Consider the following 24,238-nt stretch of genomic DNA (forward strand, 5'->3'; position numbering starts at 1 on the left):
TTTGAAAGAGATCCTGGATCTTAGAGGCGAGTTCTACCACGACGGTCACATCCATAGAGGACTTCCATCGAGCTCCTGAGGGGCCCTGTAGTTAGACTACAAACATGACTTATACATTTGTAAATATTTCTAAATGTGATGTCTTGATGTTTGTATATTTGTAAATATATTAGTTCATCTAATTAGCTTAATTATATGCTCGCATTTCACTTTTAGTTAGTTTCAGATATTCTCTGAAAATGAACACATACGTACGACCAATGAACGTATACTACTGTAGAGCTCGAGTGCGTTTAGCAATTATAAAAGAATAAATAGTAATAAATAAAACAAACAAAACTGAAATACGGAAAAAAGGGAAAAAGTCATTGGCACCGGTTGGAAAGACCAACCGGTACCAAAGGGGCTGCCACATTGCGTCAGTGTAGCAGCCGCTTTGGCACCGGTTGGTCTTTCCAACCGGTGCCAATGGAAGCCTAAGCCACCGGGTTAAATACCCGGAGTCTTAGAAAGACGACATTGGTCTCGGTTTGGGGAAACCGGTTGGAATCCCATAGTGTGTTTTCTAGTAGTGATCCACATAAGTTCTGGAAGGCCTTGTTCAGTACCTTTTCAGCGACACACAGGGTCTGCCAGCAACGGATGATAAATATTTGATGGCAAGAGTGGACAGTATTCTTTGCTTGAGAAAGACACATTGCCATCCACCATTCCCAAACTTGAGTGCAGTGACGGTGAAGAGCAGGGTTCTATTTCTTCTTGGGATCTCAATATTTCTCCTGATAGGCAGAACTGATCTTGACTATAGGAAGACAACCCATTGATTTTTAAGTAGGAGTAGATAAATTACTGCAAGGCAACCCATATCTAATGAAAAGAGGGAAGAGGAATGTTAGTAACTAGAAGCGTAATGTAAGGCTAAGAAAGGATAAGCATTATGTATTTATGTGAAAGTTTGCGTGTGGATGTCAGTGCAAATCTAAAAAATATTATTTGTTGTCCATGCTTTGTGTATTGATGTGATTTTTTTACACCCATAGCAACACACGGGCATGAACCTAGTTCATATAATTATGTGAACTAGCCTATCAACTCGTGCTCCCGCACGAGCTATTAAAATTAATATAAAAATGATGTCAATAATTATAATTAAATATTATAACACATACACTAAAATATATATTTATTATTATTTAGTTACAATAGATTTCATTTTGCATCTCACCTCCACATGTATTCGATATATATATTTAGTTGAACTATTTGTTTGTGAATTGGTAGTCTTATATCTTCCATCATACATAAATACATGGTGACACATCGTGGGTAGAATTTTGTATAAACAATAATATTAATAATGATAGAAATTGTAATTTAGATTTTTATATTGATACTTTAATATTTTATTATAATTATATAATTTAAATTCATATTTAGGAGTAATTTAACTTCTAATAATGATATAATTGGATTGTTTATATGCAAATTTAGGGGGCTATTTGTATTATAATGGTATAGGTGGGTAATTTACACGGAGATTAGGGGTCACTTTAGATTTTTTTTATAGTGGCATAGGTGGTTAATTTAGATACATATTTAGGGGGTTACTTTAGTCTATTTTTATAATGACAGAGATGGGTAATTTATAAGAAAAGATAACAGATCCAATGACTATTATAATTAGAGTTGTTAGATTGATGGCTAGATGTTTCTGATTTTTTTTAGAATTTATAGAATTTCTCTATTTTTTTAGAGTGTCCACCTAAGATCCTAGGTGGCTTCATGTGGAGATTTCAAAGGAGCCTCCAATTAGTAATAGTAAGATAAGAATGCATATACGTTGACTAGTTGTCATTCAAAGTTTATAAAAGCTTAACTTTTTTAAATCCTAATACGCCAAATGCAAAACAAGGTGATCCAGTTATCTCACTTCGTGGTTTCCTTACCTTTCAGACTCTCGTCCATTTCCTTGTTTTTTAGATGGAAATATGGTGATCCTCGTCTTGAAAGAAAAATTAATCATTTTTTCAACACCGTGTACTCCCTCTGTCCTGAAATATAAGGCATTCCAATATTTTTGGAGAGTCAAAGTTTTTCAAGTTTGATCAAATTTTTTAGAGAATCATAAAAATTTATAGCACCAAACAGATGATATTATAAAAATATATTTAATGGAGAATCTAATAGTACATATTTGATATCATAAATGTTATTATTTTATTGTATAAATTTGGTCAAACTTGAAAAACTTTAACTCTTCAAAAATATTAGAATTTCTTATATTCCATGATGGAGGGAGTATGTCAATATCATTTGTCACCAAGAATAAGTTGGTAACAAACAGATACAAGGAGTTAGCTGCTGGAGACCTGGAAAAGGAGGGAACCGGCCAGCATCGCTCGCTCGTCATTCTTTTCGCGGTCTGGTCACGAAGTGGATGTTGAATTCGGCCGTCGTCGGTTGGAAAAGGAATTCCGCAACAAGGTCGTGGTCCTATCAGTATCAGTGAGCACTCGGCAGGAATAATGACTGCAGTGCGTAGCAAGCGGGACTATAGGCAACGACGACGTACACGTGACAAGGCCACGTCGGTAGGCACGAAGGTCCTGCTGAGTGCTGATGACCGAGCGACCAGGACCACGATAGAACATGCGTGCTGCTCATCAAGTCATCACGATTATTCTTGTCAGTTCCGACGATGCTTGTCAGTTCTTCAACTACCGATCAGACTACCGAGCATATGATTACGTGTGAATGGCTCATTCCAAATGCAAGTTTTCAATACTCGAGTTATTGATTGACCGTATACAGTAGTCTCATGTACTAGCTAGACCGACCGCATTGAGTCCACGAGCTTGACTCCTTTGCATTGGTTGGCTTTGTCACAGTCAGCAGGCAGGGGGCGAGCCAGAGCAGTCAACACAAACATGCGTGGGCGCAGCAGCGCAGACGAGACCGACCCTATCTCGATTGACCAGCTGGCTGGCGAGTGATGAGTTTGGGTGAGTTCTTGTCCGATCCCGGCCCTCTCCTTTTCCCTTGAACTGGGGTGGGGTCTCGGTTCGGCAGATGCTATCTCGTCGGCTTAATGCTGTGTTTAGTGTCATCTTCTGTAAGACTTTGGATGTAGACATTTACTCGTTGATGTTTAAGGGCGGAACAATTCCTTAATTCAAAAATCTCGCCGGCCTGCTTAACATTACGTGGATAGCCCGATCGAGACGGGGACAGGCTACCACACGAAGGTCGGCGCACACAATGCAGGACCGAAGGACGCGGTTGCTTCCTGCACTGCCGCTAACAGTAGCGCCGGCTGCTCCGTCGCGCCAACGTTGACGACGTGGAGCAGACGATCGAGGAGGCATCGTCCTCCTCCTCGTCCAGGAATATACCATTCGGCCGGTACTCTATTCCATTAGCGTGTCCTACACATTAGATTATTAATCCCAACGCATTGCAGTTGCAGATCAGAACAAAGGTTACAGGCGGCGGCGGCAGCAGCAGCAGCTCCAAGCGCTGACCTTACCAAGCAGCACCTTCCCTAATCCCTATGCTACAAGTGGATCAACCTCGGAAAACGTGCATCCACCAAGGCCGATGAGAGGGGGACTGACTGGGGTGGGTTCCAGCCAAGGGCTGGATGGATGGATCAAGCGAAGAGAGGATCAATGACTAGGCCAACACCGTATATTCCCGGCATCCAGCTGTGCAGGAAGAAACCTCGCCGTGCAGTTGACTGGCAACAAAACAAATATAGGCCAATAGCAATCCCAGCAGGAAACTTCTCCGAAAATTCTATGCCTTCAATTGTCAGTTTGTCACAGCCAAACCGTCCTTCCTTGCACTGTAAAGTGGTGGATCTTCGCCGAAACGAGAGCCTGCACACAACGCTTTGTGGCTTTGTTTATCACTACATCTTAACTGCACAGCCAAAAAGTGGTAGATGCCTTGTGGCAGTACGATGAATCCAACCGCAAGGCTGAGGAGAGCATGGACGAACCCTTGCAGACACACATAGGACAGGACCGGCCTTTAAGTTTTGTTGATTCATTCTTGCCTCCATCTTCTGCTTGATTGTTGCTTTCATTAGCCTCCACCAGCAAGCAACGGTATATAGTTGAATCATCCCTCCAGTCTCCAGACATGACATAGATATATAAATATATATATAAAGAGCTTGCTTCTTCCCTGGTGGTAGTTGCTAGCTGGAGTAGAGCATAATAGCAAGCCCTCACTGCACATGGCCGTGGTCAGCACCGGAGGCTCTCCCCATTCCTTCCCCTCGTCACCGTTGCCACCAGTGTCACCGCCTCAGCCTGACGACGGGAGGATGTTCATGCGCGAAGGGAGCAGCCGCTCAACCGGTACGAGCAGCAGCCGGAGCGTCAGCCTCAAAGAAATTGCCGAGGAGGCTGCGGTCGTAGTTGTCGATGATGGCGGTGGGAAGGTTTATGTGGCCGTTGGGAAGGACTTCAAGGACGGCAGGTCCAACCTCAGCGCGGCTCAGAACCTCGGGCTCCTCAGTAGTGATCGCAACGTTAGCCTGCTGCATGTCCACCAGCCTGCAGACAGGATTATGAACGGTAAATAAACCATGCATCAACTTTCATTTGTTTTAATCTTACTTTGTATCTAGCTCTTGTTCTTTTCTAGAGACTAATTCACATTACAAAAACAATAAGGCCCTACTACTATTTTCAACCCCCAGCGTTATGTCACTCAATGTTGCAATCACTTCAGAGAGATAATAAGACATATATACTGTTGGCAAAGCTTACACACTAACACACGTATCTATGAACTTAACAAGATCATTACATGTTTTCTCTGTTAATTGCTCTGCAGGATTATGCAGGGTTCCTGCAAGCCAGCTAGAAGAAAAGGAACTCAAAGCATACAGGAAGATTGAGCAGGAGGAGATGAACACACTTCTGAACCAGTATATGACTTACTGCAGGCTGTATCTGAAGGTCGGTCAATCAGTAGTTCTATTTCTTAGATCATTGTGAAGTTTTATTTCTCAAAGTGTCTACTTTTAGCTCTGGATGCTGGTCAACTTGGGATTATCTCCAGGGGAAAAGAACAAAGTTTTAGCTTACCATGTATTTATGTAAGCCTAGTTAAAAAAAAAACAAATTTAGTGACATACATGGGAAAAAGAATTTAAATCAACCAGTAATAAAAAATGCACTAAGCCGACCTTTCTTTTTTATTTTTACCTTTTTCCTTTCTGACAAACCAGGAGGGGTTTGTATTACCATTATATGTCATCTAACTAAAACATTAACTTTACAGGTGCAAGCAGAAACACTGGTCATGGAGAAGAACAATGTCGCAAATGGCATCGTAGAGCTAATTAATCAGCATAACATCACAAAGCTTGTCATGGGAACGTCATCCTTCTCAACGTATGCAGAGATGCAATTATTCATATATTACAATGAGGTTTCATCATAAATCATACATAATTTATTCCTAAATTGCACGGATTATAGAAATAAATGCATCAACTTTATTTTATTGGAATATGAGGGCACCATCTGAGTTGTGCAGCTTTTATGTTTATAATTTGTTAATAGCTGCATCTTTCGCTTTTCCATGTTAATAAGCAGTGTCAACAGCTTTTTTTTATATAGGAAAGGCAATATGATTGATAAAGGATAACCAGCAAAATGACACTTCTTGCTAAAACAAAGCATCCGCAATAAAATCCAGTGTTTTTGTTTCTTGCATACTATTTACATGGTACATGGCAATCACAAGGTAGCATTGAACTTCTGATAAGCAAAACATGATTTATTAGCATTGAACTTTTGTTTTTGTTCAAATTAGAGGTCAGCTCTTGCATTTAATGAAGAATTCTAAGTTCTTTATGCTGACCATTAATTTCCATGAACAGGAAGAGGAAAGTACTCAAGTCAAAAGTTGCAACCATTGTGCATCAACAGGCCAAACCTTATTGCCAGATATTCTTCATTTCTAAAGGGTCTCTTGCTTGCACTAGGTATGAACCCTTCATGTGTCCGTGCAGCATGAAGCCAATTATATAGCAATCTCAACTCAAGCAACAACCCACCATTATTTTTTGGGCAAATTGGTAAAACAATATTGTTGTGGTTCATCATCATTTTCAGGGATGGCAATCTTGATTCAATAAAAGCTGATTCACCAAGAAGCAGTTCTGCAAGCACTCTGTCAGATGAACCTGAATTACCTGCAAGATCAGTGTCACTGCCACCAGGGCATCCTGGTTACATGGGCTCTCCTGATCTACCGTTCCTTCCTCGACGGTCAAATTCAGTTAGTTACCCCTCGCCAGTATTGATAGCAAACAATGTGGAGAGGATGTTGCATACAGCGCAGCACTCAATACATGTGCAACCAAGAAACTTCTCTCCGAACTCCAGCCACCCAAACAATGAAGGGTCCTCCTCATCAAGTCTAAAGGATTCGGACAGTATGGATGGATCACCATTACCGGCTTCAATAGTCAGCTCTGAAGAGCAACAAATGACCACGGTAAGTCGGTAAGTCAAATCAGACCAAGTAATCTTTCTAGTGCTAAGCTCAAACCAACTGCTATGCCTGCGCATTAAAAAAAGTTAAGTACAAGGTACCCTGGTGCTGCAATGGATCTCCAATACATAAGTACTGTGTGTCATAAACTCTACCAGATGATATATAGATAATTATTCTTAAATGGAGAAATTGCATGTAAAACTTCTAGGTAATCATCAAGCCATAGAGATATTTCATATATCTAGATATATGACTGTAACTGTGGACGGTTGATGAATCCTCTACGGAGGATCTTGCATGACACATGTACAGGCATAGACTAGCAGTAACAAGATGTATGCATCACTAAAGTACCCAAATCACCAACATGATATTAATGGTGTTAAACCAAAAGACAATAGCTCTGGGGCATCACCACGGGCATAAACTAGTTCTAGTTTCAACTGCCTTTTCTCTGTATTGATCTAGGAACAAAGCTTCTTGAAGTTTTGGGTATGCTAATAGTCATGAAGTGTTAACGTGTACATGGTTGTAACTCTGAATTTACATGTGGGAGAACTCTCTTATTATGATTATTGGTGTTATCTGGTGCCAGAAAACTCGCTTTTGTTGAGAACTTAGAATGTGTTGTTTTGCTCTATCATACATTTGCATGGAAGATTTGATTTATCAGTAAAGATTTTTGCTTTTGCAAAATAGTACTTAAGGTAGTTGGATAATGCCCTCATATTTATTGAACTCAAAGCAGATCGTAATCTTTTATAGGTGGAAACTGGCATGCAAAATGAAGTGTTTGAGCAGCTGCAGCAAGTCCGCAATGAGCTGGAACACTCAAGAAAGGAAGCATCTGAGGGCCGGCAGAAAGCTGAAAGGGATCTGTTTGAAGCATCCAGGATGGTATGACCTTTGTTTTTGCTAAAATTTCTTTTGTTTTTTGTTTTCTTGCTTAATCATACTGTTCTATGCTCACCTTTATCTCTGAATGAAAGCAATCTTTTTTTTTAAAAAAACAAAAGATCCAAGTGTTAGCAAGCTTTATGAGCATTTTTTCTTAAATGGTCAATTGATCTTTCATGAATTAAAACAATTTATGTGCAGTTCAAAGCAAGGGAAAATTCACTCCTCAAAGAAAAAAGGGAGGTAGAGGAAAGATTGGCCAAAGAAAAAGCAGTTCTTGAAAAAAAAAACTTTCAGATATTCAATGATCTGCAGAAGGCAAATGAGCAAAGGGCAGAAATGGAGAATAAGCTTCTCCAGACCAACTCTCTGTTGGAACAGCTCCAGCAGCTGCAAGGAGAGCTGCAGCGTGAGAAAGAAGATGCTCTAAGAGAAGCTGAAGAGATGAGCAAACTATACGGCAACAGCAATGTTATCTCGGCTGGTCAAGTTTCCTTGTCACAGTTTAGCTACAGTGAGATTCAAGAAGCTACCAACAACTTTGATGAATCTAGGGAGATTGGGCGTGGTGGATGTGCAAGTGTCTACAAGGGTTTTCTCCGTCATACAACAGTGGCCATAAAGAAGTTCAACCGAGAAGGCATTGTAGGAGAGAAAGAGTTCAACGATGAGGTAATTTTTAGCAACTTCAAATGTAAGCTTATTTGCATGGGACAAAACATGTATCTAAACCTGTGATTTTTGAAAATAATACAGGTGGAAATTCTATGTAGGATGAGACATCCAAACCTTGTCACTCTCATAGGAGTGTGCAGAGATCCGAAAGTGCTGGTTTATGAATTCTTGCCAAACGGAAGCCTAGAGGACCGCCTCCAGTGCAAGGACCACACCGAGCCACTCCTATGGCGAATGCGCATCAGAATTGCAGCTGATATCTGCACAGCACTTATCTTCCTCCACTCCAACAAACCAAAAAGCATTGCCCATGGTGATCTGAAGCCTGACAACGTCCTCCTTGACGCTAACTTTGTAGGCAAGCTGGGGGACTTTGGTATTTCTCGTTCCTTAAATCTGACAAACACCACTGTCACCCCTTACCACAGAACAGACCAAATAAAAGGCACGCTTGGATACATGGATCCAGGGTACATTTCTTCAGGGGAGCTCACAGCACAGTATGATGTCTACTCTTTCGGAGTTGTACTGCTCCGTTTGCTAACTGGCAAGAGCCCCCTAGGCCTTCAGAGTGAGGTAGAGGCAGCCTTGAACAGTGGAGTCTTGCATGAAATACTTGACACCTCAGCAGGGAACTGGCCTCCTGGGTTCGCTGAAGAGTTGGCAAGCCTAGCTCTGAAATGTTGTCGGTATGAGAGAAAGGAGCGCCCTGATCTTGCAAAAGAAGCATGGGGTGCCTTGCAAGCTATGATGAATGAACCAACACCCTCTTCATCACTTCCTCCGGAGGCACCATCATATTTCATCTGCCCAATGACACAGGTCTGTTAGCAATTGTTGAAGTTGACTCTATGTTACTTGCCTAAAAAGGTCTCTAGTATTCGGCATTAGTAGAGTAGATGGAAAATAAATCTCCATCTTGCTAGCAAATCTGAGAAACAAAGCAACTGAATAATGTAATGTCTCTTGGGACACAAACAATTACTGTGTTTATCATAGTTTAATCACATACAACTCTTACAATTCAGCCACCGCATGAAGGCTCTATTTCCTTTCGAGTAGGTGGTCTGCATCATAGTCACATCCACCTGCATTTGTGCTGTACTTTTGGTTCTAACTAATATAACATTGCATAATTGCATTGTTTCAGGAGATCATGCGAGATCCACATATTGCTTCTGATGGATTCACATATGAAGGTGAAGCTATAAAAGATTGGATCCAAAGGGGGCATAAAATGTCCCCCGTGACATACCTTAATTTTGCACACCATCAGTTAATTCCTAACAATGCCCTTCGCTTCGCTATACAAGAATGGCAAAAAAAAACAGCAGCAATAAATTTGAGTTTTTGACCCTACATTTGGTTTGTACTGTATGTCATGTTTCTGAAGTAAGCCAAGTGGTTTTAAAGTGTGAATGCATTCTAGGAAACTTAAGCAGTCAATATTTTCTCAATTTTTGGAGCTGGGCATAAAGCTTCATGTACATTCCCCTGTGAGGGCTCACATATTTGGGATGAATTGATACATAACATAATGTAATATATTAGCAAGGAGATGCAATGTTGGAACTACCAGTAGATGTGTGTGCCCATTTCTCTCCATATTTGCAAAGTTATGAGTTTACTCACAGCAAATGGCCAATTGGATGAATCGAAAGTTTTGGAGGTTAAGTGGGGTAACTGAATACCCACCACCATGGAGATTGCTGATCATGTTACTACTTGAGAAATTAACTATGAGAAATGTGATTTTGTAGCTAGAAATGCTGTCGTTATTCGATACGCCATATTCGTGCATTGAAGCTGGTATACCAAAGGGGCTTCGGCTGATTGTGTGCACTGAGAAACAAGTTGGTTTTCACGAATCAGGAACAGGGATTATTGAGCGTGATTTCCCTCCCCATGGCTTGCTGGCTAGATTAGAGAGCAGAGGATGTGAGAAACAGTATAAGATTGTGCCATGGAGTTTCGGCACGGAATCAAGTCTACACAAAAGTTACAAGCAGCGTACCGTCGAATACCTGGCGTGGGCGCGTCTTGTCACTCCCCGGCGTGGGCGCCGCCGAGGTGGACGCCCCGCCGCGTCAGATGGAGCGGTGCAAGCCGCGGAGCTCCGCCCTTGTGAAGTAGTAGCCATTCGTGCCTCGGAGAGGGAGGGGCCATGCGGGGTGGGCATTGGGGGAGGGAAGCAGGCGGTGACATCCATTGTTTTTTTGACCGTTGGGACAAGATGGATTGCGGATCTTCGGTTACAAATTTATTAAGACTCAGCGGGCCCCAGCTGACAGCTGGGACCGGCTCCTTCCGATCTGCCGTAGCGCCCATGGATCCGTTGCAGAAGCGCGCGTGATCCTTCTGCTCCACGAACTCGCCGCCGGAGTTCGAAGAGAGGGGTTGCTAGGGTTTCTATGATCCCGGGATTAGAAAGGGAAGGGAGGGGTGGTGAGGTCCGGCGACGGTGGCGGGTTGAGGGGGCGGCGCGGCGAGGCGGCGAGAGCCACCGGCCGTCGGTGGTGGGCAAGACACCGGTGGGTCAGACACCGGGCTGGGAGCGCGAGAAGCCGTTGGAGGTGGCGGCGGCGGAGGTGAGCTGCTCGTGGGCCGCAGGTGGGCCTTCTGCGTGCGACGCACTCGCTCGCAGTCGCACCGCCAGCCAGTCAGCCACCAACACGGCAACAATGAAATCAAGTTGTCAACATTTTTAGCGGCAAACTTATGAAGCTAATCTTGATGATAACAATTTTGCGAAGCCTAAAGTTTGCCATGGCAAAAATCCAAATTTCTCGTTCCTTTGTTGCAAGCTGTACAGATTTCCTACTAGATCGGTCGATCAATGTTGATCCACATACGAGACATTCTATACTTTTGTTCACTATGATTTGCAATACATTTTTGCGGACGCTGGTTTCCAAATTGATTTAATCTTGATTAGAAAGTTGATATTTTGCTTTAAGGACTAGATGTTGGTAGCCTCACCATTCCATGCAAGAGGTGAGTCCACCATGTCGTTGTATCGCGGTAACCAAACACACTGAGCTTTCATCTTTTTTTTTTAGTTAATTAACTAGCCGTACATCCATGCAAACCGAACACTTTCGCCCCCTGGCTGGATTGAACCAATTATCAAAACATGAGGGCCTTGCACGCATCGTACCTGCCCAGCGGGGGCATGGCTCTCTAGTGCGAGCTACTGGAAAAGCAACCAATCACGTCTTTTTCCTTATCAGACCCTCGACAATGCGCTGGTGATGCTCGGAAAAATGAGCCCCACAGTGAGTAAATGAGCTCGGGAGCTATAAGAGCCACGGCGTGTAAAAATACACGCATCGAAGCTACTCTATCCTTTCACGTTTAGGCCAATCTCAATCTCAGTGAGAATATTATAGAAGTGTCATAAATATTAAATTTATTAATATGTACAAATAGTATGGGAAGAAAGAAGAGAGGAGTGTCATGAAATGTGAGAGAAGTGTCATCACCATGACACTACACTGACATAGTTTTCAAGTTTGCAGTCTTAATAACTGTGTCGATGACACTCCCACTGAGACTGGCCTTACAAGTCATGATGAAATATGGCACGGTCTTCTAAACAACACTTTGACCATGAATGTATTATATATTATATCACTTATGATTAAAACTTATAATCATTGTAAACTATATTTGATTACGAATCTAATCATATAAAATTTATTTACATTATAAAAATAAAAAATTAATAGTTAAAGATGGGAAGGTTTGAATCTTGATATACGTGTGTGCCTTATAAATGTGGAAAGAGTGAGTATCTAAATAGCTGGATCCGAATGAAGAAATAAAATATTATTACTATTTGCTCCAATCCGTTTCATTCGCAAGAACTGTCTCTTTTCTGCATCTCTTCCTTTATGAGCACCAGGAAAATCCCCTGATCTCTCTCGTCTAAAAAAATTGAACTCTCTTCTCTTGGATCTTGCTTCCCTATTGGTTCAATTGCAAGGACTTGGCAGCAACGGAACGAGGTATTTCCCGCTAGGCGACGGGGAGAAGAGGGAGGCTCCCTCGTGCCGCCGCCTCCAATCCTTGTCACCTCCCATCCCTCCCTCGCCATTGCCCGAGTGGGCCTCCGGAAGCCCGTGGCCGGCGAGGAAGGCGAAGGCGAAGCGAATCGGCTGTTGGGGGCTCGAGCGATGGGGCGGGACGGTGGGTGGAACCCATGGCCAGGTTGAACGCTAGTATAGCGGCGGCGTGGATCCGATCCGGTCGTGGGCAGATCCGGCCTTCCGACCATCGGATCTGCAGACAGGGTGCCTCCCCCATGGCCAGTTGCACCAGCGTCAGGCATGGCGGCGGCTCGCCGGTTCCAACGCCCCTGGGTCGGATTTTTGGGGTGCCAAGGTGGGAGCGGTGTTCTCACCCGAGGTGGAGGCTAGTGTCACCTCGGCGACGCGCCAACGGCAACTAGCGTCCAGATCCGGCGGGCCCCAGATTTGGCGCAGTCGGGGCACTCGAGATGTTAGGCTGTCTACACTGGTATACTGGACAGCGTACTCAAGTAACATTTAGAGGAAGGAGGCGCTGCACCGGGGCACGCTACTATGCCTGGTAAAGCAGCGGACGCGAGCCGTCTCCGCCATTCTGAGCGGAGTAGAGGACTCCCGCTATCGCCGTTGTGGGGCCCGCGCCATGGCCTCGGCGCCATCCCAAACAGCTCGCCCCGACGCCACCGCCGCCTCGCCATGGCCGACGCCAGACCCAACGGCTCGTCCCCCGCCGCCGCCTCGCCATGGCCGCCACGCGCAAAGCCTGCCTCCGCCTCGCCGTGGCCGCCGCACGCGGCACCTCCACTTCGCCATTGCCGCCGCCTGCGCGGAGCTCCGCCTCCGCCGTGGTCGTGCGTGCCTCCGCTGTGGCTGTGCGGGGTTCGCATCCCTCGCGGGGCTCGCGTGGGAGCCGGGGATGCGCTGCGCCGGCCGACCCGGGGATGCGCCGCGCCGGATTTGGGGAAGAAGGCCTGTAGGGTCGAGATGACGGACTAGAGGGGGGTGAATAGTCTTTTCTAAAACTAATTACGCCGGCTAACCGAAACTTATGCGGAATTGAAACTATTCTCTTAGTCAAGACATCACCCCTCTAACTATGACTCTAAGGCACCTCCAAAAAGATCCTACATAAAGCAAATGGAGTGCCAAGCTAGCAAGAGCTCTCCTAACAATTCTAATGCCAAGCCACACAAGACTAAGTACTAGTACTTCACAAATCGGGGGAGCTCCTACACAATTCTAATGAGCAAAAGCACAAAGCCAAACCTAAACTCACTAGATGCTCAAGGAAAAGGATACACAATCCAAACCCAAGAGCTCAACTTTCTTAGCTACACAATCTAAGCAAGAGCAACTAATTAAGCTACACAAGCTAACTAGTTACACTAGGACCTCTACTTCTAGCTACACAAGCAAAAAGATAATTAGCAAGCTACACAAGCTAACTAATCACTAGAGAGCAATTACACAAGCACAAGATATATATATAAATGTAAATACAAGGCTTGTGATTTGGAGAATGCAAACCACCGAGAAGAATAGACAAAATTGACATAGTGATTTTTATCCCGAGGTTCACTTGGTTGCCACCAAGCTAATCCCCGTTGAGACAAGATCCGAGGTTGCCGTCGATCCTCTTGCTAGTGGTGACTCTCAAGTCACACTCTCCCACGTGGAGTGCTCACACCGAGCTCTAGCACATGATCCGGCCGGACCACTTGTTGCTCTTCACGTCTCGCTCAACTAGAGTTGCTCTTCGTGGCTCCCACGGGGGAGCACAATACCCCTCACAATCTCTTCTCCGGAGCACCGCACAATCTTTTTGCGGACTTCAACGGAGTCTCTTGCCACCAAACCGTCTAGGAGGTGGCAACCTCCAAGAGTAACAAGCACACCGGCTTGCAACACGATCACCTAGTGCCACTCGATGCAATCTCTCAAAGCAATCGCCCTAGAATCGCTCTCTCACTCGATCGGATGATTACTATCGAGTTAGAGTGAGTTGAGGGCTCTCAAGCACTATCATACAAGGACACCAAGTCCCCAAAGTGCTCAGCAACCTCAAATGGCCGGCCACACCCTCTATTTATAGAGGGAGGCCCCAAACTAGCCGTTAACTCAAAACCCGTGAAAACAGAGTTTTCGCGAACTGTCCGCCTCACAAAAACCGGACTGTCCGCCATTCAAACCCGATGGCTAGATCTGCAATGATTATGTGTCAGAGTTGACCGTTAGAGCCCTTCGCGGACTGTCCGCGCCCGTCCACCGTTCAGATACTCTGAAACACTCAGAGAGGCAGCGCCTCTGGACAAACTGAAAGTAGAAGGGCAGACCGTCCGCACCCCTTGGGCGGACCGTCCGCCCTTCACATCGTGCAACCCACCAGAAGCGAAAACGTCTCTGGACATTTTCTCAAAAGACCTGAGGACTGTCCGCACCCCATGGGAGGACCGTCCGCCCTTCACTCTTAAATCTCACCAGAGACCCAAGACGTCTCTGGTCAATTTGTTAAGTGACCTGCGGACCATCCTCGCCCCTGGTCTGGACCGTCCGCAGTCCAACCTTTCAGCCCAAGCCAGAGAAACAACCTCTCTAGATAAATTCTTTAAAACACATGCGGACTGTCCGCACCCCAGGAGCGGACCATCCGCAGTACGGCCTTCAAGCCCAAACAGAGCTGCAACCTCTCTGGACAAAAAAGAATTATACTTGCGGACTATCCGCCCAACCGGGCTGGACCGTCCGCCCGTCACTTCTTTTACACACAAGTTGATCAACATCAACTCCAACACCTTCTCCTTTGCAAATGTGCCAACACCACCAAGTGAATAACACCATGTGCATGTGTGCTAGCATTTTCACAATCATTTTCAAGGATTTTCACTTGATCTCACCACGCCACTCGATCCTAGCAACATCGCAATGTTAGATCGCTCAAGTGGCACTAGATGATCAATATGCAAACAAGTTTGCCCCTCTTGATAGTACGGCCATCAATCCTAAATTCGGTCATGCACTTCTCTACACAACCTTTGACCGGTGAAATGAAATGCCCTACAAGTCATACCTTTGCCTTACGCATTCCATTTAATCTTCCCAAATATTGATACCACACAAGCACCAAACTCCATCAAGCCTTTTGATTATCATCATGAGTCAACACTTGGCTTGATCTTCCTTGAAAGAGATGATCCACTCCATATCATCACATGACCTCTTTGGTCCATCGATCTTGACCTTGCTCGCTCTTCACCATTGTCTCGGTCCATCGGCGTCAAGTCTTGCCCAAGCTTCACCACCACGCGGTCCCTCGCTTTAAAGTCTTGACTTGCCCTTCACCATTGCAACCGATCCATCAAGCCAAGCCTTGTCTTGATCTTCTCCACTTTGGTCACATGACTCCATGTCATGTCTCATATAAAATGAGTTCCTCCATCACACTAGTATCTTTGTGTGGACTAATCACATGTGTATCTCAACATAAACACTTATTAGTCCACCTAGATTGTCACTCAATTACCAAAACCAAACAAGGGTCTTTCAAGGCCGCCCACGCCGCACCGGATTTGGGGAAGAAGGCCGCCCTCCGCACGTCGTGCCACACCTCCGCGGCGCACCCCCTCCGCTGGCGCTCGCCTCCGCGGCGCGCTTCTTCGCCACCGCGGGCTGCTGTGTGCCTGGCCGCTGCAGCACCGCACGCCGCCGCCGCCGCCTGGAGAGGGGGCGCCAGATCAATGCCGTAGAGGTGCGTCGGGATGAAGGGAGAGGAAGATGGAAGGAGGAGGCGAGAGGAGCGCGCGATCCTCCGTGCTGCCAGTCTGCCATGCGTGCCGCTCCAGCCGCGCTCGGCCCCGACGGCGCGCCGCCTGCTCCGTCCACCCGCGGTCGTGCTCCGCCCCGAAGGTGACGAGGAACTGCAGCGCCGCCGGGAGGAGCCGCTGCAAGGAGCTTGAGCACGGCCGTCCGGTGGAGCCGGAAAGGCGGCGAGGGAGGGAGGGAGGACGGCAGCGGTGGAGGAGCCGTCACCGTTGCCACCGCCGGATCCGTGAGGGGAGCAGGGGAGTGCAGCAGAGGAGGTGGAGGGGAGAGGAGGAAGGAGGCTAGAGGGGGCGGCGCGGCGTGGAGGCACCCAGGGCTTGCGAGCTTGATGCGTGGAGCTCGAGGTGCCGGTGAGGAGGGAGGAGGATCGTCGGCGGGGAGAGCAGGGGGCGCGGAGGAGGGCGACGAGGCGGAGGGAAGGCTCCGGAGCGAGCGAGGAAGGTGGAGGCTGTCGGAGGGAGCGAGGGAGGAGGAAGAGAGAGAGAGGGAGGGGAAGGCCGGCGGGGTTGGGAGGCTGACATGTGGGTCCCATTCTCTGGTAGTTGATATAGAGTAGAGGTATAGCGGAGGGATGAGTGCGGGGAAATTGGATATAAAGGAGAGAATCTCGATAATCAAGCAGGAATATTCCTTTTAGAGGATGGATATAGAGTTTCATGAGTGTGGATAGCCTTAGAGGCCTTGCGATGGCTCGGCTTAGCCGGGACTCTTCTTCCGGTGGGCCATGGTGGCAGTGCCATGCTTGACCCTAATGTCTCGCATCATGGTGGTGGCAGCAGCTGGCGACCCGCAATCGATGTTGTCTGCTTCATTGTGGTGGCAGATGCTAGAGGTGGGCGATCGTCAGGTTGTACAAGTTCTTGGATGAAAGTCTCGCTCGGTCTTCGACCATTGCCGGTAACAACAGTGCCATGGTGCATCGTTCTTCTTCTTGAGGCCTCGAGGGTTTTGCTATGAGGACCTCAACCTCCAATGATTGCTCCACGTGAAAACTGAAGAACTGACTTGCTGGTTCGAGCGACGGCGACATCTTTAATGTTGCTTTCCTGCTGGAGCATCGCTTTGGAGTCCTTGAAAGGGCCATCATGGTCAGTGGAGGAAAGAAGAGATTTGACAAGCAACATATGATCCGGACATCAAGTTTCTAAGTAGACAAGAGATACGATGGATTGGTGCTTGTACGAAGATGTTGCAAGGTTGGAGCGAGAACAAAAAGAAATTATGAAGCTTAGCCTTCTAGCTTTCTTACATTTTGTTTTCTAGCTTTTTCTCTTGTTTCGTGAAATCCCTTATTTGTCATTTAGAGTCTAAGACCTATCATAATATTTTGGTTGTATATTCATCTTATAGATATAGAGGCTGGCTTAATTCTTTATTAAAAGAAGCAACGGAACGAGCAAGTGGAGCTACTGTGCCGTCACGAAGAACTTAAAAAATCTTTTTTTGCAACTATGAAGTAAAAAAATATTTTTTTGACTAAAAAAAGTCCAACCATAGCATATATATATATATATATTAGATTAAGAAAAGTCCCGACCTTGATCACTCACAAGTGAATGACTACAGCCTACAAGCAGCAACACAGCGCGCATGCTGTCATAGCATAGCTAAGAAACAAACTCCGTAAAAACTTAGTTGGTCTGAGCTAATACAGCGCATAAAAGAAACCTTAGATAGCTTACTGCGTTAAAAGTTCCACCCACACCTGGTAAAGAACTTCATAGTAGTTGCCTCGAGCCGCTGACAATTGTTTTTTATGGCTTTCATCGCTTCCTCTTCAGATAGCTGCGACCAAGACCTCACCCAGTGGATCCCTCTTAAGATTACCTTCAAGTAAGGATTAGAATTGGTTCGATGGAAGACCACATCATTTCGACATAGCCAAATTGCCCAGCACATGGCCGACGCTCCAACTAGCAACTGTTTTTTAAGCTTTGCCGGATAACCATTAAGTCAAGACCCCAACAAATGACCAATATTGTCAGGTGGGTTAATGCCAAAAGTATAGTACACAGCCTGCCGAACAAAGTTTGCTAGATGACAGTCAAAAAACCATAGCATATATAGTATTAATTTGTATAGCAAGTTAACTTGCACCATAGAAACATCCGACGTCTGTAGGACTCTTACTGCGAATGGTGTCATGGGCAACCGGAGACCGATTGGCAACCTATTCCTGCTCCTGCTTAGCAGCTGCACTAGACCAATGGCGCGACCTTCATGCCCCTTGCCGCGTCCCTTGACTCCAGCAACTTCCTCCGTCCGTGTCTAACATGATAATTACAATATTTTCGTGGTTTTCCTAGTATTTTTTAGCAAATGAATCATGTCTCAAACAGACAAAGCTTCCTAGCCTAGATGGATGATGTAATCCCTTATGTCAATTATCAAGTGGCCAACATCTTCATTTTTATTGTGAAATGTTGTATGTGGATTCTTTGTTGTTATTTCTCTTCTCTCAAAAAATATCCAAATTAGATTGGAAAATAGAGGCGGAGCCACCACTAGGGCGAGCTGGGCGGCCGCTCTAGGCCTCTATAAGGCGAGATCCAGAGTATATTTGTTAACAGTAGAGATAGCGGGGAAAAAAGAAGGATGAGTTTGAGAAACATAGAAAGAACAGAGCAGAACAGGGAATTAGCTTCTGTAGAGATAGCGGGAAAGAAGAAGAAAGATGGATTTGAGGAACATAGAAAGAACAGAGCAGAACAGGGAATTAGCTTCTGGAGGACAGGTTACTTGAGGAAGGAGTAATAGTTCATACAAGGTGCTCAATACCCTTTCTCCTCGCACACACAGTATCCGGCAACTCTTTTGTGTTTACATGAGCTGGGTCTAATACATGCGCGCAGACACATCTAGCCAACCATTCGCTGCCGCCAAAACGGACAGTAGGCTTCCTGGTGCAGCAGCCCATAGTAGTAGATGCTTTCTCCGGTTCGTGGGTGCTGACAATATCCCCCGTTCTCAACTTCGGCAGGGGCTCATGACGGTGCGGCGGCGTCCCTCGAACGCGAGGACGATGGTCCTACCGCCGAGAGTCGCGAGACTCAGATTGGGCCATTGGGGCATTGGGCGAGAGGACATCGTGGCCTTGTGGGCCATCCGGTCGAGTGAGCTGCGGCCTCTTAAGCGGTTCAGCCTAGCACCCCAGCCTAGTATTGCTTCTTCTTACCACCAGACGCCGCTAACGACTTCAGCAGTTCACCATCCACCCCTGCTTGCAGTCCCGCTCAGGCGTTCACGCCGGCGCATCGTTGCCATTGCGCGATGGCGTTCCGCGCCCGTCCATCCTGCAGCCCCACCTCGGCATCCGCCGGCTGCGCCAGCGGATCCCGTGCGCCACCGCCGCGGGCGCCTACAGCCGAGCAGCAAGCCTTGGTGCCTCACTATGGCTGTGCAAAAATTTTATCGTAAAAATCCGCCCCAGGTCATTTCCTGAGGTGGCTTCGCCACTGCGGAAAAACACGGTCATTTGATAAGAAATTATCAAGAAGAAATTGTAGTGCAATTGGTTTGTTTGCTGCCTCATTCGATCAATATAAATGTAGTTCAAAATTTTCGCACCTGAAATTATAGACCCGTACCTCCTATAGCAACGAGGCCATCCAACTCAGTAAAGATGGATGTCATTCTTCATTGCTGTGGACACAAGATTCTATTTGCTAGACCAAACATTCAACAAGACTGCGACACCTTTTGTATTTTATTTGTGTATTTCTTCTTCTCTATTAATGTATTGTCCGGCTGTTTCCTGCCGGAGCTGTTTTATTTATAAAAAAAAAGAACCCAGAGCAAAGCAAGGCAAGTCAGGACAAGTGACATACTTTGCTTGGACGAAGCTCTATTGTTCACCCTCAATTTCTTTCCGGAGAGAATATATTATCACTGTCAGAGTCCCGTACAAATTTGAGATTTCCGTTCTCTCCAAGGACGGAGCCAGAATTAAAACATAAGGGGGGCCAATTTAGATCAAGAGGAGCCACACTTTGTTAATGAGTAATATTAGCAATGAAATTAGAGGGTTTTACGTGGAGTTGCACCAACGTTGAGGGGGCTGGCCCCTGCCCGCCGCCCCTTGTCTCCGCCCTTGGTTCTCTCGTAACTGCATTCTTGTTGTCACTATGCCCATGTTGCCGTGACATGACCTGCTCTCTAAGGATGGATTCGGATGTCTGGAAATCCGAATTATCCGTATTCGTATCCGCTAAAAACGCAAATATGGATATCCGAATTCGTATTCGAATTGAATGTGGATGGCAAATGGAAAGCATCCGAATTCGATTACTAAATCCGGATCCGGATCCGGATATCCGAATTTCTGTCGAATCCGGATCTGAAACCGGATGTATCCGCTATCCGCGAACAATTTCAGCCGCGCGCTCGTGCACCCGCCGCTCGCGGACTTCGCGCCTTTTCCTCCTGCTGGCGCCATCGCTTCGCTCCATGATTCCTCTGCCTGCGCGCGCAAAAATCCTTTACCCGCGAACCTTATAACCTTATCCATCCATGTACAGCTCCCATTTTCTCCTCATCCAAAGGCAAAAATTCCCCACTGTGCACCCTAACCCTACCTGCTCGGGCCCGGCGGCAGCGGCGCGACGGCCCGGCGGCAGCGCCCCCGACGGCTGCTCGTCCTCTGGTCCTCCCACGGCTGCTCCTGCTCCTCCTCATCCTCCCACGGCAGCTGCTCATCTCCCACGGTGGTCTAGTCTGCTGCTCCATTGCCTCGCCAGTGAAGGTCTGCGCTCTTACTTCCCCTCCAAATTTGTGCACCTACGGCAGCCCCTCCTCTGATTTCAAGGTGACATTTTTTATGTTTCTATGTTTGGATCATGAACTTGGTGCCCTGTATGATGAACGACAGAGCATATATGGCCATTCATGTGAAAATGTGTTGATGTAAAATTATTTTTCTATATTTTTACCACTCCTGATATGATGCTTGTTATGCTTCTGTGTTCTTGAGCAGCTGTGTCATGCTTCATTCTTTTATGTTGTTGAACTACTGTTTGCCTAGTTGATCTTTGTGGTTTGCCAAAATATAGATAGAGTAGCTTGTTAAACTGTTGCAAAATTAACTAATGTATGCTTTAAATTTGAAAAAAAAGATAGCTATAATATCAGATCCAATCTAACAAGCCTCTCTAATACTTAACCTCGTGTTTTAGAGAATTGGAATCAAAGGGACAGGTGAAGCATATCAGTAACCATGGTTTCAAGAAACACAAGGTCGTCAAGAAATAACCAGGTATTTCATTTTTGAGGCAACCTTTCCCAAAAAATTAATCTATCAACTGAAATATGTAAATGGATTGAATCTATCAACTTTTACAAGAATTTTCAATATCAAATTTCTTCGTTGCAGAGGTCAGCGACATCTGTAAATGGAGGAGAACTAAATGGCATTGCTAATGTGAATGCAAGTGAGAGGGACACAGAGGTTAATATAGAAGCAAGTGGTGCAGCTAATGTTGTGACTGAATCTGAGGCTGCAGCAGGAGGAACTCCACCCACCAGAGTCAAGCGTGCAAAGAAGAAAACTTCACCTATTTGGAAGCATTTCACTGAAGTTTTTGTTGAAGAAAAGGTGGATGACATGGTTATCAAGAAGCCGATGGCAGTATGCAAGTATTGTGATGATGTTCTTAGTTCCCAAAGCAATCAAGGTACCACACGCCTATGGAATCACTATCATTCATTTCATGATGAAAAAAATGAGAGGTATCTGAATCTGCATTTAGTGCTGGAGGAAGAGTTGTTCACAAATATCATAGTCGTTTGGACCCTCATGTTGTCGAGGAACTTATTTGCACAAAGGATTGGATAAGGGCTACAAGGAAAGATATTTTTCACTTCTATACTTCTCAGTACTGTTTGCTTGTATGTCCAGTTGGTAGATTAGTTGTTGCTGATTTTTCCCATGTAATTGTTGTCTATTCTTTCAGATCCAAGTGATGTATCTTCAATCATTGATGATTTATCTGGTTTTAGTATTCATGATGATGTCGACCAAGATGGAGGTACATAAACTATTTAACTTGACTACATGATGTTAGTTTCAGATGCTCAGATTTATTTGTTTATACATATCATCATTCATGATGTAGATACTTCTAATGCTGCTGACCACAATGTCGACGGTGACAACATTGTGGAACTGGAAGATGTTTAGGATTGCTCTCTCTTTAGGTATTCACCATTCCTTTTGGATTTTTTATTAGATAATTGTGTCAAATCTGTACATGTGTTATTAACAAATTAACAATTTTTTGTAGGCGATCAGAGGTGCTTGACCTTTTTGTGCTAGTTGTGCTACTGAGTACTACTACTGTTGTCTGCTGCCAGCTCCTACTGATGACTGCTACCAGAAAACACTTTAGTTTTAGTTCACTTGAGTTGAATGTCATGTACTTTGTTATCTAATTTAACATTAATGGTCGTACCATTGTTGTTAAGGATGGATTTCACTTTGATTTGGTATGGTACTGTATGAAGAACACATATTTTAGTTTACTTTGATCTATGTAGTACTTTGATTTTAATTCGAGTTGGCTATCTATGAAGTTGACACTAATATCTTATTCGTCTAGATTAAATTTTAGGAAAATAATTTCGAGTTGATTCTGAGTAAACATCCGAATGCGAATTCGAATTCGAACCATCTGTTTTGTATTCGTATTCGAGAAGATTCGGATTTGTATTCGTATTCGAATTAAAATGTGGTAAAAGGTGATATCCGGATTCGAATTCATCCGTATCCGATCCGAATTCATCCATACTGCTTTCGGCTCGGTCATCCAGCGAGCGAGCCTGGCTCGGCTCGGTAATTTCACGAGCCGTTGAAAGAGGCTCGGCTCGGCTCGTTATCGGCTCGCGAGCCGACTCGCGAGCCACAGCTAGTTATTGCACATTTGCATCACAGTTCATAGATTTACAGATCACATACAAGAGTGCAACCACATCAAGATTTTAACAGTACCACATAAAGATTTTAACAGTATCATATCTAGATTTTAACAGTACCATAGCCACAACAAGATAAAATGAAGAGAAAACATTTTAAATTACATGACAATTGACAAGTGGTGCATAGGTGGCTCAGCTAGCGAGCCAGAGCGAGCCGGCTCGGCTCGGTATTTTAGCAAGCCGAAAAAAGAGGCTCGGCTCGGCTCGTTCCAGGCTCGCGAGCCGCTCCGAGTCGAGCCGAGCCGCTCCGAGCCCGAGCCGGCTCGCGAGCCGCGAGCTTTTTTTTTCCAGCCCTATCTGTGAGCGTGTGAAAGTAGGCACGGAAAATTCGAACGGCCCTTTCGGTTGCCGCGTGTCTGGCAATGCTGTTGTTCTGTCCACAGACCACGACGGTGTCAATCTCCACGAACTGTCAATCCGGAAGGAATAAGGTAGACCTGAACCAAGACAAAGGCAACCGGACAAACCATCCCGGCCAGACGAAAGACGTCGTAAACTACTATGGACCAGTTCAGTTCGCGAAAAAATGATGAAAACTTATTGTAGTATATTTCGTTGTTAATTAACAAATAATATCTAATTATAAACTAATTAGATTTAAAAGATTCATCTCATGCTAATTAGTTAGACTATATAATTAGTTAATTTTTTAATTATATTTAATACTCCATGTATGTATCCGAAAATTCGATGTGACAAATACTGTTGAAAAAGTTTTGAGAAGTGAACGGGGCCTATGCGAGAGTCCAGGCAAGCCATACCCAAATCCGGCTAATTTCCACGCATTTCCTTGGTTTTTGCTTTGCCGGGAAACTCCACGGTAGCACACTCACAATAGAACACAGGAGACGAGGATTTTATATACTGGTTTAGCCCCCTGATCGGCTAAGCTTTGGCCATGTTTAGTCCGTTATATCGAAATTTTGGACATATACATAAAGCGTTAAATATAATTTAAGAAAATAACTAATTGTACAGTTTAGCTGTAAATGATGATATGAATCTTTTGAGCCTAGTTAATTTATGATTGGACACTAATTATCAAATAAAAACAAAATGCTACAATAACTGAATCCAAAATATTTCGCGAACCTTGTATTATCTAGGTAAGTTGCATCCATATATAGGGGCAAAGCGGCTTCCCAAAGCGTCACTCATGGCCCGAATAGTCTACTTGAAGATGAGGGAGGAGAGCTGATGAATTTGAATGGTTAGTTCCAATCCAACTATCAGAATTTTTTTAGGGCAATCCAACGATCAGAAATTTATGAGGATCACTGCAACCGAAAATTATCAGAAGTACAAATATAGATTCTCTCTTAAACATTCAC

General features: G+C 45.1%; 2 protein-coding genes and 1 long non-coding RNA gene across 3 annotated transcripts; 2 read left to right on the plus strand and 1 right to left on the minus strand.

The window, feature by feature from the left end:
- Positions 1-3,415: 3,415 nt before the first annotated feature.
- LOC120660025 lies at positions 3,416-8,442 on the minus strand. Its single transcript, XR_005669314.1, has 3 exons — positions 8,206-8,442; positions 5,914-6,496; positions 3,416-4,562 (listed from the first exon to the last, which is right to left on the minus strand). It is a non-coding gene; the product is annotated as an uncharacterized LOC120660025 (long non-coding RNA).
- Positions 4,212-9,686, plus strand: LOC120660024 (U-box domain-containing protein 33-like). Its single transcript, XM_039938346.1, has 9 exons — positions 4,212-4,583; positions 4,846-4,970; positions 5,296-5,408; positions 5,900-6,004; positions 6,135-6,519; positions 7,285-7,416; positions 7,618-8,088; positions 8,173-8,913; positions 9,242-9,686. Exons 1-9 carry the CDS (start codon positions 4,241-4,243, stop codon positions 9,443-9,445), a joined length of 2,619 nt encoding a protein of 872 aa, XP_039794280.1. The 5' UTR covers positions 4,212-4,240; the 3' UTR covers positions 9,446-9,686.
- Positions 9,687-21,048: 11,362 nt separating this feature from the next.
- Positions 21,049-21,838, plus strand: LOC120662487. The gene is made up of 3 exons (XM_039941625.1): positions 21,049-21,189; positions 21,307-21,662; positions 21,832-21,838. The coding sequence occupies exons 1-3, from the start codon at positions 21,151-21,153 to the stop codon at positions 21,836-21,838; spliced, it is 402 nt and encodes a 133-aa protein (XP_039797559.1). The 5' UTR covers positions 21,049-21,150.
- Positions 21,839-24,238: the final 2,400 nt, after the last annotated feature.

This window comes from Panicum virgatum, chromosome 2N, assembly GCF_016808335.1.
Source record: "Panicum virgatum strain AP13 chromosome 2N, P.virgatum_v5, whole genome shotgun sequence".
Classification (NCBI taxonomy): Eukaryota; Viridiplantae; Streptophyta; class Magnoliopsida; order Poales; family Poaceae; genus Panicum; species Panicum virgatum.